Source organism: Conger conger, chromosome 7, assembly GCF_963514075.1.
Source record: "Conger conger chromosome 7, fConCon1.1, whole genome shotgun sequence".
Taxonomy (NCBI): Eukaryota; Metazoa; Chordata; class Actinopteri; order Anguilliformes; family Congridae; genus Conger; species Conger conger.
This window is the reverse complement of record NC_083766.1, coordinates 59145381-59164517: the sequence shown is the minus strand read 5'-3', so window position 1 is coordinate 59164517 and position 19137 is coordinate 59145381. Positions and strand designations below refer to the sequence as shown.

The 19137-nt window shown below is 37.6% G+C and overlaps 4 protein-coding genes across 4 annotated transcripts; all 4 read right to left on the bottom strand.

Annotated features, from left to right (window-relative positions):
* Positions 1 to 495: 495 nt before the first annotated feature.
* On the bottom strand, positions 496 to 1488 carry LOC133133422 (olfactory receptor 1571-like). The gene has a single exon (XM_061249520.1). The coding sequence runs from the start codon at positions 1486 to 1488 to the stop codon at positions 496 to 498; it is 993 nt and encodes a 330-aa protein (XP_061105504.1).
* A 4100-nt stretch (positions 1489 to 5588) lies between these two features.
* LOC133133421 (olfactory receptor 1571-like) lies at positions 5589 to 6581 on the bottom strand. The gene has a single exon (XM_061249519.1). It carries the CDS (start codon positions 6579 to 6581, stop codon positions 5589 to 5591), a length of 993 nt encoding a protein of 330 aa, XP_061105503.1.
* Positions 6582 to 10533: 3952 nt separating this feature from the next.
* LOC133133420 (olfactory receptor 1E16-like) lies at positions 10534 to 11523 on the bottom strand. The gene has a single exon (XM_061249517.1). The coding sequence runs from the start codon at positions 11521 to 11523 to the stop codon at positions 10534 to 10536; it is 990 nt and encodes a 329-aa protein (XP_061105501.1).
* Positions 11524 to 13594: 2071 nt separating this feature from the next.
* Positions 13595 to 18352, bottom strand: LOC133133419 (olfactory receptor 1F1-like). Its single transcript, XM_061249516.1, has 2 exons — positions 17406 to 18352; positions 13595 to 13631 (listed from the first exon to the last, which is right to left on the bottom strand). Exons 1-2 carry the CDS (start codon positions 18350 to 18352, stop codon positions 13595 to 13597), a joined length of 984 nt encoding a protein of 327 aa, XP_061105500.1.
* Between the last annotated feature and the right edge of the window lie 785 nt (positions 18353 to 19137).

The window sequence follows — 19137 nt, the reverse complement described above, 5'->3', positions numbered from 1 at the left end:
CCTTTTGTCTGAGTTTGTGGTGAGGTGAGGGTTGTAAACCATCAGTGTGGCGAGGGGGAGGCTGGAGACCCTGCTTTGTAAATAAAAGGTTGATAAGCATCTAAACTGCGGTTCTCGCTAGCGGAGAGTCTTTTTAACAATTTGGCATTGTTAAAAATTGTCGTTTTTTGGTCTTATTGCAGCGTATTTTGTGAATGGAATGATAATTTGTGACGTCGACCATTAAACCACAAGGGGGAAAAGATAGGGTTAAAGTATGAACCACAAAGGGCCCTCTCAGAGTAACCTCTTAACAGGCCTTAAATGTTGGAAAAAACCTTTGGCAAGTTCAGTCATACAACTCACGAGGAATTAAGCTATATTTATTGGGGGGTAATTTAAATGCAAACTTTGCCATCAAAGCTCTGCCTCTTATCACTCCCTGTTGGAAGACAGCTGAAAAATGGAATGATATTAATCATAATTTGATTGATTGATTGATTGATTGATAGTCATTCATTTGTGGTTAAAACATGTATTAATTTTCTCTATAAAGCGTATCTTCTCTCTTCTGAAAAGCCTTTTAATGGATTCTGTGAATTCCTCTGTCTTCAGTGAGTAGATGATTGGATTCAGCACAGGAGGCAAAATGGTTGTTAGAGACATGTTAATAATCCTGACATTATTGTGAATGATAGAGCCCAGTGCAAATGAGAAGCATATAGGAAGGTAAAACACACTCACCAAGATCAAATGAGAGGTGCAGGTTTTCATGGCTTTCAGGCGCTCAGAGGTTTCTGCAATTTTTAACAATGCTCTGGCTATACAAATGTATGTACCTGTGATAAAAAGTACTGGAAACCAGAGAATCAGAACAGGATGTGTCCAATTCATTATAGAATTTGGAGTGTTGTCATTGCATGCCAAAAGATGTAAAGGACCGGGATCACAGAAATAACTGTTTATTTGCACAGTGGATTTGCAGAATAACAGCCTGCTCATGAAACTCACAGATATGAGACTGGCCATTCCTGTAAAAATCCATAACATGGTTGTGATCACCAATATTGATTTATTAGTGACAATCTCATTGTATCTTAGTGGAAAGCATATAGCAACATATCGGTCATAGGAAAGCACAGTTAGAGTGAAAGACTGCATAGAGATGAACGAAAAAATGAAAAAAACACTTGTCAAGCAGGCCTCAAAGGAGATTAAATGTGATTTAAACAGGAAGGTGTCAATCATCTGAGGAATGACTGCAGTACTTCCAAACAAGTCGGACACAGCCAAATTAAAAACTGCAATGTATTTTGGACTGTGAAGACAGTGGTCAGTGTAAATCATGAACATGACAAAAGTGTTTACCAGTACAGTCAGAGCATAAACAAAGCACAAGAAGACATAGTAATAGTTTGTGTGGGGAATACCAGCAAAACCACTTATGTAAAAGAAGTCAGGATGCACAATACTGTCGTTTGTAAAGTCGGCTGAATTCAGGGGGCTCATGGCAGGTTTGTTTGCTCCTCACTGTTTCTCACCTTCTGAAAAGCCAGTCCTTCAGGACCTGAAAATAGACAACAGGTTAACCTGCACTAATGAATCCCTCAAGTACTACAAAGTTAACGATACCTCAAATATTTAACTACAAAAAACACAGAGGCTCAGATTCATTCATTATTAATTATTTAATTAATGGATCTTGTGTGTTTCAAATAAACCAAAAATAAAGAAATGACATTATGAATTCTCCTTTGTCACACTTTCAATGATCACTTCTGTGACTAAAATACATAGCGCCAAGTCAATATATAATTCCAAGTGCCCAAAAGCCCTTTTGATTTCATATAGTAAAATTATTAATATATCCATTATTACTGTTCCTTTCATTATTGTTCATTCAGTCATTTTTGTAAGTTATATTTTCTCCAATAACCAGGTGTCCTTAAACAGTTTTACCTGGTTAGTGAGCCCTTTTCTCACTTTTTTACATTTCACATTTTGTCTCGAGCAAGGGAAAGGTTTAAAAGATACGTACGTCAGGTCCAGGTTCTATTAAATATTCTATGTAAGTATTATTCTTCTGAAATAAAGTTTTGTTGCTTTTTTAAAACACAGTTAACTTATTTCAGATTCAAATTTCAGTTAGAATTATTGCTGTGCACGTTAAGCTAAGCAGAAAATTGCAGCTCTTTGAAATAAATAAATTAAGGAATAAATTAAGATCTGATACTTACCAATAACTAGGCAAACCAAATAGTTGTCAATATCTCTCATACAGTATAGAATAACTCATTTTCTATTGTTTGGAAGCCACTGTCTTCTGATTTTTTTCTTTTAGAAGATGGCGTTGAACTTGATGATAGATCAGGTGGAAAAGATTGTGGTGAGTCAAAGCATTCACTGTCCTTCTTATATCCTGGAGTTTTGACCCAGAGCAAAACACCAAGGGAACAGAAAACAAAATAAACACTCATGTATAATTAATGCAACATGATAGAATGATCATGATTTTTATTCATGGCTTGAAGCACTGCAGGATTTTAACCCCATCCACGGTGTTGAGATGTTGACGTCTCAAATTAGGGTTGTGTTCATATTTACAAGATAATAAAAACTGTGACGTAATAAAACCTCAGCCTGGTTAAACAGACTATCCGCTTGCGAGAACAGCACTTTAGATTCGTAACTACCTTGATTTGCAAAGCAGGGAAATAAAACAGCAGGGGAGAGAGAGAGAGAAAGAAAGCACACATACACTCCGCACTTGCATGCAATATTTCTAACTTCTTGTTGTCATTGGGAGAATGATGCTCAGAGAGAAAGATAGTGAGAGGCCTTGAGGACTTATTTGGAAAGCTTTGGAATTGATTGCTATACTGTTTCTTGAAAGGCCGAACAGGAGGCTTAAGCAATTAGTGGCTCTACAAATTCCAAAGAGAGAGAAGAGTGGATATGCAGGATTTTGTTGCCACCAGTTACCCTGGCTCAATCAGCTAATTTGCTAAATGCACCATGACCGATTCACTCATAAATTAGACCACAATAAAAAGCATTTATCAACTCCAATAAATGCATTTTCATCAAATGACAGATCACGTAAATGATTGGGCTAATTAAATAATTAAGAGCAGAAGTTGATCTTAAAGCAGTGGGTAGCACTGCCACCTAATAGCAACGAGGTCCTGGGTTTGAATTTCCGTTGGCCAGGGCCTGTGTGGAGTTTGTATGTTCTCCCCGTGTTTGCGTGGGTTTCCTCCCACAGTCCAAAGACATGCAGGTTAGGCTGATTGGAGAGTCTAATTTGCCTGTGGGTATGAGTGTGTGAGTGAATGGTGTGTGTGCCCTGTGATGGACTGGCGACCTGTCCAGGGTGTATTCCTGCCTTTCGCCCAATGTATGCTGGGATGGGCTCCAGCCCCCCATGGGACCCTGTTCAGGATAAGCGGGTTAAGATAATGGATGGATGGATGGATGGAGTTGGTCTTAAATCCAGAAACAGACACAGTTATTTGTGTTGCGCAATTTGTAACGGACAGAAGGGGAGGGTGTACACACAGTAGCAGTAGCCCATGTAGGAGTCCATGTAGGCACATAACTACTATTATGCCATTAAGCTAGCAATGAAACCGCAACATGACTTCAGACCAGGTTTTGGTCGGTCGTAATGTAAATTCTGCATCAAATTAGCAACAAGCTGACAGTTACCATAACCACACCTCACCTTAAGACCAACCGGCCCATATAGGCACATGCCCACTTGCGATATTCAAACCATAACATGACAACACTCTGTCCAAGATGTGCTTTTTTATGATTCACACCCATATTTACACTCTGAAAGTAACAAAAACATCAAGTCCAAGATGTGCTTTATTATCATTCACACCCATATTTATTTATTTGACATGAACGAGAAGGAAAGCAAAAGTTTCTAAACCGATTCTAAAGTCCATACACTGGCAACCACATAGTTTTCTTATTTAAGTTATTTTGCCAGTTTTTAAAGCGCTGCATGGCCTTGCACCAGGTTACATGTCTGAAATGCTTTTAAACCTTTGCACATTGCCCAATTTCGGGGCCAATTTCCACCTATTTTGTTCTAGTCAAATAAAAGTGTCAACATCTAAAAACTATTCACTGCACACATAAGGTTGAAGACTTAAATGAAAGAAGAGGCTTGTACCATTTAGACAATTTGAGACAGAACATATTTATGTCAGGGCATGTACATACAGGGTACACAAAATATAAATGAAAATAAAATAAATGTTTTTCTAGTTTAGAACTGAATATCTAAAGGACCGACCCTGAACTTTGTTATATTTGTGCACAAGCTTTATTTGAACATGTGTACAAAATTTTATAAAGATAGCGACAGGCATTCAAATTCCACATGAGTTTTCTCAAAACTGCACCCAGATGTCCTCAAGTGTCCCCAAATCTCACCAAATACAAAACATCTGCATATATTATATTTCTACCAAACCAGCAATATATTGGCAGGATGTGCCATAAAAGTGAGTGGAAAAAAAATAATTGGCCAGTTTACATACATGGAGCTTGCATCAGAGTCTGTCGGTGCAGTCTACCTGAAATTAACATCTTATTTAAGAAGGCTACAGTCCAATGAAAGTGTCAATATCTCAAAAATAATTTACTACACACACATGTTTGAAGACTTCAGTTTAAGAAGAGGCTTGTACTATTCAGAAATTTGAGACAGTACACTTGTACATAGAGTGCACTCAAAAGAAAAATTACTAAACGCCATATCTTTTTATAGTGTAACTAAATATCTCAATTCAAGTCATGGACCAACCCAGACCTACATTATATTTCTGCACAAACTTGATGTGAGCTTGTGTACACAATTTGGTAAAGATATCTGTAGTCATTCATATTTCATATTTCTACCAAACCAGAAATATGTTGGCCGGACATGCCATAGAAGTGAGCTAAGAAAAAGAAAATAATGGTTTATATATATAATCCTTATTCTTAAATTGGACCATAATTTTTTGAGGGAAAGAATTGCTTACCTTTGGTGAGGCAGCATTTATCAGTTCAGTCAGACACGTCACAATGAATTGAGGAATATTCATTGAGGTTTAATTTAAATGCAAACGTTGGTGTCAAAGCTCTGCCTCTTACCTCTCCGTGTTGTATAAACAGCTGAAACAGGGAGTGACTACAAAGCCCCCCTCATGGGGGTTTTGAGAAGCAGAGCTCACAGGGGGACGTTGACGTGGTGGTGCGAGAGCAAAACAATTCTGGCAGGCAGAATTTAGGAATAAACAGGATAATCCAAACAAAGACAGCTAGCAAATGCGATAATTTTATGATTAGAATTTTATTTTTTATTGTTTTACTATTTTGTGTTTTATTCCAAGATTCTAATGATGAACTTCTATTTTATTTATTTATTTATTTATTTTATCATTCTTTATTTTAACATATTAAAGTTTTTATCTAAATTTTGATGTGCGTTAGTTGTCATTGTTTAATCTTCTGTTCAATCACATAGCATTTGCATGGAAAGCTCTTTGAAGTGCATTTCCTTGTATGGAAGGTGCTATACAAATAAAGTTTGATTGATTGATAGTCCTTCATTTGTGAACATTAAAACATGAATTAATTTGTTCTGCACAGTGCATCTTCTTTCTTCTGTAAAGCTTTTTAATGGATTCTGTGAATTCCTCTGTCTTCAGTGAGTAAATGATTGGATTCAGCACAGGGGGCAAGATGGTCGTTAGAGACAGGTTAATAATCCTGGCATTATGGTGAATGATAGAGCCCAGTGCAAAGGCAAAAGCTATAGGAAGGTAAAACACACTCACCAAGATCAAATGAGAGGTGCAGGTTTTCATGGCTTTCAGGCGCTCAGAGGCTTCTGCAATTTTGAATAATGCTCTGGCTATACAAATATATGTACCTATGATAAAAAGTACTGGACACCAGAGAATCATAATAGGATGTGTCCAATTAATCACAGAACTTGGAGTGTTGTCATTGCACGCCAAAAGATGTAAGGGACCAGGATCACATAAATAACTGTTTACCACAGTGGATTTGCAGAATGACAGTGTGCTGATAAAACTCACAGATAAGAGAGTGGTTATTGCTGCCAAAATCCATAACATAGTTGTGATCAATAATATTGATTTATTAGTCACAATCTCATTGTATCTCAGTGGAAAGCATATAGCAACATATCTGTCATAAGAAAGAAGAGTTAGCGTGAAAGACTGCATCGTGATAAATGCAAAGACAAAAAAAATGTTTGTCAAGCAGGCCTCAAAGGAGATTAAGTGTGATTTAAAAAGGAAGGTGTCAATCATCTGAGGAATGAGTGCAGTACTTCCAAACAAGTCGGACACAGCCAAATTAAAAACTGCAATGTATTTCGGACTGTGAAGACAGTGGTCAGTGTAAATCATAAACATGACAAAGGTGTTTACCACTACAGTCAGAGCATAAACAAAGCACAAGAAGACATAGTAATAGTTTGTGTGGGGAATACCAGCAAAACCACTTATGAAAAAGAAGTCAGGATGCACAATACTGTCGTTTGTAAAGTAGGCTGAATTCAGGGGGCTCATGGCAGGTTTGTTTGCTCCTCACTGTTTCTCACCTTCTGAAAAGCCAGTCCTTCAGGACCTGAAAATAGACAACAGGTTAATCTGCAGTAATGAATACCTCAAGGACTACAGTTAACAGTAGATAAAATATTTTGCTACAAAAACCACAGAAACTCAGATTCATCTTGTGTGTCTGAAATAAACCAAAAAAAATGTTCATTCCAGGGCTAAAATTGCATTATGAATTCTACTTTATCACACTTTGTGATCACTTCTGTGACTTCATAAAATACATAGTGCCGAGTACTATGTGCCCAAAACCCCTTTGATTTCATACAGTAAAAGGATTAATATGTCCATTATTATTGTTCCATTCATTATTGTTCATTCAGTCATTTTTACAAATCATATTCTCTGCAATAGCGAGGTGTCCTAAAACAGTTTCACTTGGTTGGTGAGCCCTTTTCTCATTCATTAAATTTCCATTTTTCTCTCGAGAAAGGGAAAGGTCTAAAAGATCAGTCTCCATGTTTTTCCATTAAATATTTCTGGTTCTGGGTAAGTGGTATTCCTCTTAAAGACACTTTTGTTGCTTTTTCAAAAAAAACAGTAAACTTATTTCTGATAAAAATTTCAGTTAGAATAATTGCTTCCCGTCAAGGTAAACAGAAAATTGCAGCTGTAAATTAAGGTCTAATACTTACCAATAACAAGGCAAACTTGCATAGACTAAATAGTTGTCAATATCTCTCATACAGTATATAATAACTTATTTTATATTGATTGGAAGCTACTGTCTTTTGATTTTTCTCTTTTAGTCGATGAATGGCCTTGAAGTTGATGATAGATCAGTTGGAAAGATTGTGCTGAATCAAAGCATTCACTGTCCTTCTTATATCCCAGAATGTTGACCCAGAGCAAAACACCAAGGGAACAGAAAACAAAATAAACGCTTGTGTGTAGTTTATGCAACATGACAGAATGATCATAATTGAGGTTGTGTCCCTTGTTTGGGATTGTTAATCATTTATTTCATTTTTTATTCATGGCTCGAAGCACTGAAGGATTTTAACCCCATCCATGCTGTTGAGACGTTGACGTCTCAAATTACGGTTGCGTTCATATTTACAAGATAATAAAAACCTCAGCCAGGTTAAACAGACTCTCCACTTGTGAGAACAGCACATTAGATTCGTAACTACCTTGATTTGCAAAGCAGGGAAATAATTCAGCAGGGGAGAGAGAGAGAGAAAAAGAAAAACACGCACACATACACACCACACTTGCATGCAATATTTCTAACTTCTTGTTGTCATTGGGAGAATGATGCTCAGAGAGAAAGATAGTGAGGGGCCTTGAGGACTTATTTGGACTTTTTTGGATTTATTGCTGAAGGCCGAACAGGAGGCTTAAGCAATTAGTGGCTACACAAATTCCAAATGCACTCTTCCCATCAGTGGGATATGCAGGATTTTACTGCCACCAGTTACCCTGGCTCAATCAGCTGATTCGCTAAATGCAGCATGACCGATTCACTCATAAATTTGACCACAATAAAATGCATTTATCAAATCTGGCATTTGTCCATCTCTGCTCTAGATCCAACTGTGTTTGCCCCTGCTAATATGATGGTAGATTTAGCAAGACGCCCAACAGAGAGATTTTGTCACCAATGCCCCTGATGGCCACAAGGGGTCGTCTGATTTCCTCTCCCATGTTTTCACTCGTCTCAATGTATGTAATTGTATAATTGTTTCATGGTTAATTGTTCATTGGTTATTCAGTCAGTGGTTTTCATATGCCCTTGTCTTCTTCATATAGGTCTGCATGGGTTTCCTGGGATATACAGTGGGCTCCATAATCATTGGCACCCCTGACTGGCAATCCACAAAAAATACTTAAAAATAGATCCAATATAATTATTGAGATGAACTCAAAATGCCAACATGTGAAAAATACTTTACTTCATCAATTATATCAGTGGAACCCAACAAAATTAAACATTCATTTAATAAAAAATTGATTTCACATTAACAAATTTGGACCATTCCTCTTGCAATATCCTTCACATTCTTGAGTGTGTGTTTATGAACTGCCCTCTTCAGTTCAGCCCACAGGTTTTCGATTGGATTGCGATCCAACTCCTGAGATGGCCATTGCAGAACATATATTTTATTGACAGTCTGTGTATGATTTTGATGTATGCTTTGGGTACAGTAATTGACTTGCTGGATGGTCCACCTACAGCTAATTCTCATCCTATTGGTAGAGGCAACCAGATTGGCCACCAAAATGACCTGATACTTGGTGGAATCCATTACACCATTGATCTTAACCAGTGCCCCTGGACAGCTGGAATTAAAATAGCCCCAAGACATCACTGACCCACCATCATATTTCACCATGGGTATGAGCTGCCTCTGCTTTTCTGCATCTCTAGTGGGGTTTCACCGTTTTTATGCGAACCTTGAATTGGCACATGAAAACATCACAGTGGGAATGCTTGAAATTTGGAAAATTTTACACTTGGCCGAGAAGGAAAAGTTGGCGTATCGATATAGAGAAGATACTGCTGTTGTTGTGAGATACAGCATCGGCATGTTTGACATCAAAACAGTGATGCATAAAAGAGGAGGCACTGCATAACCACGGTGGAATATGCTTGTTGTTTTGCGCCATTTGTAACGGACAGAAGGGGAGGGTGTACACACAGTAGCAGTAGCCCATGTAGGAGCCCATGTAGGCACATAACTACTATTATGCCATTAAGATAGCGATGAAACTGCAACATGACTTCAGACCAGGCTTTGGTCGGTCGTAATGTAAATGCTAGATCAAAATAGCAACAAGCTGTCAGTTTCCATGACTACACCTCACCTTAAGACCAACTGGCCCATATAGGCACATGCCCGCTTGCTATATTCATAGAGTATGTGCAGGACCATAACATGTCAGCTGCAAGACTCTGAAGGTAACAAAAACACTTGTGTTTGGGTTACCGCCGTATTGCGCCGAGTCCAAGATAGAGCAGTGCTTGGCGATAGGTGGCGATTTCCACCTATTTTGTTCAAGTCCTAAAAAGTGTCAATATCTCAAAATATATTTACTGCACACACATGGTTGAAGACTTAAATGAAAGAAGAGGCTTGTACCATTTAGACAGTTTCAGACAGAACACATTTATGTCAGGGCATGTACATACAGCATACACCAAAGATACATTAAAATAAAAACAAATTACAACAAATGTTTTTTCTTTCTTTCAAAAGTGAGCGAAAGAACTACGGGCCAGATTTACTTACATGAAGCTTGCAGCTGGCCTGACAAGAGTGTGCAGGTGCAGTCGCAGTCTGCTTGAAATTAACGTCTTATGTACAAAGGCTACAGCTCATTAGGCAATTAGCGAATGGGACTGCCTACAAACAAGCAATTTGCCAAAGAGACAGATCTTAAACAGTGCAGTTAAAACAGGTGTTTAGTACATTGAATATCGTCACGGCTTCTGCCGATATCCATGTATCGGCTGACACGTCGTATCCAGTGCAGGACCAAATGTGTGCATCTTCCAGCTGTGGTGGCTGTTTTCGTTTGAACGTTCCAATGACCTTCACCCTCTCAGTGTAACCTCTTAATGGGCCTTAAAAGTACAACAAAAACCTTTGGCGAGGCAGCCTTTAGGAGTTCAGTCAGAGAACTTATGATGAATTAAGTAAATATTTATTGACGTTTCGTTTAAAAGCAAATGTTGGCGTCAAAGCTCTGCCTCTCTTACCACTCCCTATTGTAAGACAGCTGAAACAGGGAATGACAACCCCCCCCCCCCACATTGGGATTTTGAGAAGCAGAGCTCACAGGGGTGGTGGTGGGAGTGCAAAATAGTTCTTCACATTGCATATGAATGGAAATCACTTTGGAGTGCATTTCCTTGAATGAAAGGTGCTATACAAATAAAGTTTGATTGACTGATAGTCATTCATTTGTGATTAAAACATGAATTGATTTTCTCGGTAAAGCGTAATTTCTCTCTTCTGTAAAGCTTTTTAATGGATTCTCTGAATTCCTCTGTCTTCAGTGAGTAGATGATTGGATTCAGCACAGGTGGCAAGATGGTTGTCAGAGACATGTTAATAATCCTGACATTATGGTGAATGATAGAGCCCAGTGCAAATGAGAAGCATATAGGAAGGTAAAACACACTCACCAAGATCAAATGAGAGGTGCAGGTTTTCATGGCTTTAAGGCGCTCAGAGGTTTCTGCAATTTTTAACAATGCTCTGGCTATACAAATGTATGTACCTGTGATAAAAAGTACTGGACACCAGAGAATCATAATAGGATGTGTCCAATCCATTACAGAACTTGGAGTGTTGTCATTGCACGCCAAAAGATGAACAGCACCGATATCACAGAAATAACTGTTTATCACAGTGGATTTGCAGAATGACAGCCTGCTGATAAAAATCACAGGTATGATATTGATGATTCCTGCAAAAATCCATAACATAGTTGTGATCGCCAATATTGATTTATTAGTCACAATCTCATTGTATCTCAGTGGAAAGCATATAGCAACATATCTGTCATAGGAAAGGACAGTTAGAGTGAAAGACTGCATAGAGATGAATGAAAAAATGAAAAAAACACTTGTCAAGCAGGCCTCAAAGGAGATTAAGTGTGATTTAAGCAGGAAGGTGTCAATCATCTGAGGAATGAGTGCAGTGCTTCCACAAAAGTCAGACACAGCCAAATTAAAAACTGCAATGTATTTTGGACTGTGAAGACAGTGGTCAGTGTAAATCATAAACATGACAAAGGTGTTTACGAGGACAGTCAGAGCATAAACAAAGCACAAGAAGACATAGTAGTAGTTTGTGTGGGGAATACCGACAAATCCACTTATGTAAAAGAAGTCAGGATGCACAATACTGCCATTTGTAAAGTCGGCTGAATTCAGGGGGCTCATGGCAGGTTTGTTTGCTCCTGTTTCTCACCTTCTGAAAAGCCAGTCCTTCAGGACCTGAAACAACAGGTTAACCTGCAGTAATGAATTCCTCAAACACTACAAAGTTAACAAATCATCAAACTACAAAACCAAGCTCAGATGAATTCATTATGCATTATTGAATTAATGGATCTTGTGTGTTTCAAATAAACAAACTAATAATAATTCCAGGCCTAAAATTGCATTATGAATTATACATTTCATTACATTACATTACATTAATGGCATTTGGCATACGGTCTTATACAGAGTGATGTACAGTTGATTAGAATGAGCAGGAGACAATCCTTTCCCAGAGCAATGCAGGGTTAAGGGCCTTGCTCAAGGGCTGTGCGGAGCATGTTTCATGTGACTTCATAAAATACTACAATTAAAAATTAAATAATCGTGCCAAGTACTGAAATATACTATTGCAAGTGCTCAAAAGCCCCTTTGATTTCATATCGTAAACATATGAATATTTCCATTATTACTGTTCCTGTCATTATTGTTCATTTAGTAATTTTTGTAAATTATATTCTCTACAATAACCAGGTGTCCTAAAGCAGTTTTACCTGGCTCACCTGGTTCCCTCAACAAAGGGAAAAAGGTTAATAGATACGTATGTCAGATCCATGTTTTTCTATTATATATTCGGTGTACATATTATTCTTCTTAAATAAACTTAAATAAATTAAGGTCTGATACTTACCAATAACTTGATGAAATTGCATAGACCTAATAGTTGTCAATATCTCTCATACAGTATAGAATAACTCATTTGATATTGTTGTTGTTTGGAAGCCACTGTGTTTTAGTAGATGTATGGCCTTGAGCTTGATGATAGATGAGTTGGAAAAGATTGTGTGAGTCAAAGCATTCACTGTCCTTCTTATATCCCGGAAAGTTGACCCAGAGCAAAATATCAAGGGAACAGAAAACAAAATAAACGCTCATGTATAATTAATGTAACAGGATAGAATGTCCCTTGCGTGGGACTTTTATTCATTCATTTTATTTTTTATTTATGGCTCAAAGCATTGCAGGATTTTAACCCCATCCATGCCATTGAGATGGTGACGTCTCAAATGAGTGTGGCTTTCATATTTACCAGATATCCATCCCTCAACCTCATCTGTGCTTCAAGTTATTGGACATTTATGTACTTTTATTTAATCTGGTTTTCTGTTTAAAACCATTGTTTCTACAAACTGGTGTCAACCAGCGGCAGATGGGTTTCCCTACTGAGTCAGGTTCTGCTCAAGGTTTCTTCCTGTTTCCTTGCCACTGTTGCCCTAGGCCCGATTTCTAATTCTGTAAAGCTGCTTTGCGACAAAGGCCCTTTGTAAAAAGTGCTGTACATATAAAATTGAATTGAACTGAATAATAAAAACTGCAACGTAATAAAACCTCTGCTTTATTAAACAGACTCTACCCTTGTGAGAACAGCACTTCAGATTCGTATCTATCTCTTATTTGCAAAGCAGGGCAATAAAACAGCAGGTTCCCCCATGCCATATGAACAGCTTACAACGTGGACCATGTCAGAGACTGAGACAATAAAAGGCATATTCTAACAATCCTTGATACAATTTCTCTACAAAAAAAAAATAAAAAGGAAAAAAATCATGTTCCAAAACAAGAACAAAAATCTACAATTCAGAAGTTGCATGAACAAACACATTTTTTCTTAGCTCACTTTTATTCCACATTCGGCCGACATATTTCTGGTTTGATACAAGCTTGTTTTGAAAATTATTCAATATTTAGTCATATTTATGGAACCAAATATCGCACCTGGTTATGAAGCTATGATCTGACTCACATTGAAGTTTATTTCATACTCCATTCAGCCATTTTCGAGAAAGCTATGTTTTCGCCGAAGCAAATGGCATCTTGAAGTACTTGCATACGTTGTGTAATTTCATTGCTAGGTCATTTCAATACTGAACAAACATGGCATGCTTCTTGTGGGGGGGGGGGGGGGGGGGGGGGGGGGGGGGGGTGCTTCTTGAGTTGTCTGCCTGAACTAGTCATTGTGTCATTTATGTGCCTAGTCGTTGGGACATTGGGAGGTTGGAATAACCTCCCTGAGAGTCGGAGGGCAAACAAAAATCTTGATACATTTAAAAGTAAACTCTAAATATACCTTATTAGTCTGCCTTTCACTTAGGGTGTCGTTGTGTTATGATTATTATTTTATTGTTCATTGTTTTAGCATTTTGGGTTTATTCCCTGAGAACTTCTTTTTGAGTTATTTATTTATGTATGTATTTTATCCGTCTTTATTTTTTTAGCATTCTTTATTTTAAAGGTACAGTAGGTGATTTTGAAATCCTAATGGTCATAAGAGGAATTGCTACAACAAACAACCTCAAACCAAACACTGTTTATGCTTCCCACAGTCTATGAATATAATGTATAATATAAAGCGGAATTGTACAGTTCAGTGTTGTCATGCACTGTTTTGGAAAGTTGACAGTGACAAACGCAACAGAGCCTGCCATCTTCTGTTGTGTTCTAGTCAGAAAATGTTCGCCTTACAGGTGACTTTATGAAATCTTGACTTCTGGTATGCTGCACAACACTATTTATATTTCTTGTCTTTTTGAAGTTTTCACTTCAGCTAACCAACTATATTGTGAGCAAGCACGTTATTTGGCTTCATAACTAGCTGGCTGTAGGCTATAACACTTCTGTAAAGCTTTTTAATGGATTCTGTGAATTCCGCTGTCTTCAGAGAGTAAATGATTGGATTTACCACAGGCGGCAAGACAGTTGCCAGAGACATGTTAATGATCCTGGTATTCTGGTGAATGGTGGAGCCCATTGCATAGGTGAAACAAATAAGAAGATAAAACACACTCACCAAGATCAAATGAGAGGTGCAGGTTTTCATGGCTTTGAGATGCTCTGAGGTTTCTGCTATTTTTAATAATGCCCTGGCTATACAAATGTATGTGCCTGTGATAAAAAGCACTGGAACCCTGAGAATCGTAACAGGATGTGTCCAATTTAATCACAAAACTTGTTGTCGTTGCACACCATATGACGTATGATTCCATGATCACAGAAATAACAGTTTTTCACAGTGGATTAGCAACTAAATGCATAAAAGCATGCAGAAGTGGTCAAGAGGTTCAGCTGTTGAATGGGGAAGAAATGTGATCTATGTGACTTTGGCAGTGGGGTGATTGTAATTGTGTAATTGTTTAATAGTTCATTGTTAATTGGTGATTCTGGTTTTCATATGCCCTTGCTTGTTTTCCCGGGATATACAGTGGGCTCCATTATGATTGGCACCCCTGACTGGCAATGCACAAAATAGATACAATATAATTATTGAGATGACCTCAATGTGCCAACATGTGTAAACTGTACTTTATTAATTATCTCAGTGGAACCAGCCAAAATTAAACATTCATTTATTACAAAAATAGATTTCATGATAACAAAGTTGGACCATTCCTCTATGCAGATCCTCTATGCAGATCCTTGCAATATCCTTCATAAATGATATATTTATTTGTCAACAGAACATAAACTCACCGAGCACTTTATTAGGATTTTTTTTTCTTTATTACACCTACTTATTCATGCGAATATCTAATCAGCCAATTGTGTGGCAGCAGTCCAATGTATACATTCATGTAGATATGGGTCAGGAGCTTCAGTTAATGTTCACATTAACCATCAGAATGGGGAAAAAATTAGATTCTATTGACCGTGGAATGATTGTTGGGGGAAGACAGGGTGGTTTGAGTATCTCAAAAACTGCTGATCTCCTGGGATTTTCTCAAGACTTTGCAAAGAATGGTGCAAAAAACTAAAATAAATCCAGAAACACCTTGTTAATGAGAGACTTCAGAGGAGAATGGCCAGACTGGTCAAAGCTGATAGGATAGAGAGGACCACGGAAAAATGTATTTCCAGAAATAATTATGAATATAATTATTAAAATATCAGTTTAACCTTAAATTAAGCTGTTTTTGTGGCTTTTAAGCGCTCATTTTACCAGCATTCAATGATAAGAGCAGGACCCCGAAGGCACCAAAAAACAGGCAGATTTCACTGAACATTGGATTGCTTACATTTATAGGGTTCGAAAACGGAGATGTAACAATGGCATCGTAACAGTCACGCACTCATGTGCCAGTTGGTGGCAGTTCAATCAGTCAGAATTCTGAAAGATGGCCAGGTCAATATTTTCACTGGACACTCAGTATGTCCCGACTTATAAGTCCAAAGTCCCTGGTCACTTTTAATAGTTTAAATGGATTTTGTCAATAGACATGTCACGCTCCAATCATGTTAACGCTTTGTGTGTGTGTGCCAAAGTTTGGAGAGCAAATAATCATCTTTTATATTTCTGACATAATTGACAAAGCAACAGAACGGAATTAATGACCTTTCAGAAAATATATAACTAAAGATAATAAAGATTTAAATTGATCCTATGGTGGGACTTTTGCCATCTCCGGTGCCGTTGACTGAAATCGAATGCTTTCATTATTAATGCTTTCTTGCCATCATTCGAATGACCAAGTACCGTTAAGCAACACCTTTTGTCCGTTATTGCTATTTGCTTGTGCTAGCTACATCATACTAACCTCATACAGGGATAATTAAATGTTACCAACTCACTAGCACTTACTTTGTGTAAGTTTTACCACCTCTGCTGTTAAGTCAAAAAGTGGACGAAGTATGTTTTCAGTGAGAAATTTATCGCCGAGTTCAAATGTACACACAGCGGTCTATATTCTGCAGCTCCATTTTGCCCTCCCTACTTATGAACTGTTATTTAAAAACAGTGCCTCAAACCTGTTTTGTATACGTAACCCCTTTTTTTAAATGAACATAGTAAAGCTAATTATAACTAATTCAGAACTGCTGACCAGAAGGACAGCACATATTACACAGATTCTAAAGTGCATACAGCAACAGTTTTCATATTGAAGTTACTTTACCAGTTTTTAAAGGGCTGCATGGCCGTGCACCAGGCTACAAAAGCCTTTTACAGTATGAACCAGGAAGGGCCCTCAGATCCTCTCAGTTACCTCTGAATGGTCCCTAAAAGTTGAACAAAAACCTTTGACAAGGCAGCATTTAGCAGTTTAGTCTGACAACTCACAACGTCATATTTATTCAGGTTTAATTTAAATGCAAACTTTGGCATCAAAGCACTGCCCCATAGGCTCCCTGTTGTAAGCGAGCCAAAACAGGGAGTGACACATTTATGAAGGCACAATTTAGGAAGAAGATTTCGAAGGCAGCTAGCAAATGAGGCAATAGCATGCAATATGAGCAATGGCAGCAGAGGAGTGACAGCATGCCAAAACAAGCAATGCAGTCGAAAGAGCCAGGCAGTGCTATGGCTTTAGCATACACAGTGAGCCAGGCAGTGCTATGGCTTTAGCATACAGTGAGCCAGGCAGTGCTATGGCTTTAGCATGCACAAAGAGCCAGGCAGTGCTATGGCTTTAGCATGCACAAAGAGCCAGGCAGTAGGGCAGCTTTTGCATGAAAGGAATTTACTTTTTTGGTCTGGCTTTTATTTACAGTGGCATTGTTTTATTATTATTATTTTATTGTTTTCGCATTTCAGGTTTTATTCCCTGATTTTGGGAACTTTATTTATGTATTTAATCCATCTTTATTTAATTTAACATTCTTTATTTTAACATCTTAAAGTTTTAATCTAAATTTTGGCGTGTATTAGTTGTCATTGTTTTATTGTTTTACCTTCTGTTCAATCACATTGCATTTGCTTGGAAAGCACTTACACTGCAATACAAATAAAGCTTGATTGATTGATAGTCATTCATTTGTGATTTAAAAAAATATTAATTTTCTCTGTAAAGTGCATCTTCTTTCTTCTGTAAAGCTTTTTAATGGATGCTGTGAATTCCTCTGTCTTCAGAGAGTAAATGATTGGATTCAACGCAGGCGGCAAGATGGTCGTCAGAGACATGTTAATAATCCTGGCGTTCTGGTGAATGCTGGAGCCCATTGCATATGTGATGAGAAAAGGAAAATAAAACACACTCACCAAGAGCAAATGAGAGGTGCAGGTTTTCATGGCTTTGAGGCGATCTGAAGCTTCGGCAATTTTTAATAATGCTCTGGCTATACAAATGTACGTGCCTGTGATAAACAGTAATGGAAGCCAGAGAAGCACAATAGGATGTGTCCAATTAATCACAGAACTTGGAGTGTTGTCATTGCATGCCAAAAGATGCATGGGTGCGTGATCACAGAAATAACTGTCTATCACAGTGGATTTGCAGAATGATATTTTGTGGATAAAAATCACAGCTAGGGAATTGGCCAGTCCTGAAAAAACCCATAACGTTATTGTGATCACCAATATTGATTTATTAGTCACAATCTCATTGTATCTCAGTGGAAAGCATATAGCAACAAATCTGTCATAGGAAAGAACAGTTAGAATGAAAGATTGCATAGTGATCAAAGAAAAAACAAAAAACAAGTTTGTCAAGCAGGCCTCAAAGGAGATTAAGTGTGATTTAATCAGGAAGGTGTCAATCATCGGAGGAATGATTGCAGTGCTTCCACACAAGTCAGACACAGCCAAATTAAAAACTACAATGTACTTTGGACTGTGGAGACAGTGGTCAGTGTAAATCATAAACATGACAAAAGTGTTTACCACTACTGTGAGAGCATAAACAAAGCACAAGAAGACATAGTAGTAGTTTGTGTGGGGAATGCCAGCAAAACCACTCACGAAAAAGAACTTTGGATGCACAACAGTGGTGTTTGTAAAGTCGGCTGAATTCAGGGGGCTCATCGCAGGTTTGTATGCTCTTCACTGTTTCTCACCCTTTGAGAGGCCAGTCCTTTAGGACCTGAAAACAAGCAACAGGTTAACATGCAGTAATGGATTCCTCAAACACTACACCGTTAACAATTCATCAAATAATTATCTTCAAAAACCACAGAAGCTCAGACTAATTAATTATTATTTCTTGAATTAATGGATCTACTGTGTCTCAAATCATAATTAGAAATAATTCCAGGGCTAAAATCAAATGATGAATTCTAGTTTGTCTTTCTTTTAACGATCCCTTTTTAATATAAAATACATGAAAATCATGTTACAGACACATCTGGGGGTAGGACTGGGTACCCGACCACCTGTGCATTTTGATCTGAGTGCCCAATACGCCCCTTTCAGTCGGCAATCTTTGCAAACTATATTCTCTATAATGAGCAGGTGTCCTAAAACAGTTTTACCTGGTGTTGTGTGCCTTTCTCACTTACGCACATAGATATTTTACATTTCATATTTTCTCTCAGGAAAGGGAAAGGTTTAAAAGATAAGTCAGGTAATTTCTGTGAAATTATTCCGGTTCTGTGTAAGTTTTACACTTTTGTTACTTTTTAAAAACACAGTAAACACTTATTTTAAATTCAAAATTTTATTAGAATAATTGCTATCCACATCAAGCTAAACAGAAAACTGCAGCTCATAAATAAATTAAGGAATAAATTAAGGTCTAATACTTACCATGCGTAGACCAAATAGTTAATAGTTAATAGTCTCTCATATAGAATAACTCATTTTCTATTGTT

Bases quoted from the DNA above. Each gene is read 5' to 3' on its own strand.
- LOC133133420 (XM_061249517.1), bottom strand. From the start codon at position 11,523: ATGAGCCCCCTGAATTCAGCCGACTTTACAAATGGCAGTATTGTGCAT.
- LOC133133422 (XM_061249520.1), bottom strand. From the start codon at position 1,488: ATGAGCCCCCTGAATTCAGCCGACTTTACAAACGACAGTATTGTGCAT.
- LOC133133421 (XM_061249519.1), bottom strand. From the start codon at position 6,581: ATGAGCCCCCTGAATTCAGCCTACTTTACAAACGACAGTATTGTGCAT.
- LOC133133419 (XM_061249516.1), bottom strand. From the start codon at position 18,352: ATGAGCCCCCTGAATTCAGCCGACTTTACAAACACCACTGTTGTGCAT. The intron at 13,632-17,405 runs GCACTTTACAGA...TCCGACTCTCAG, and splicing joins CTTTACAGAAGAAAGAAGAT to GGAGGTTATTCCAACCTCCC.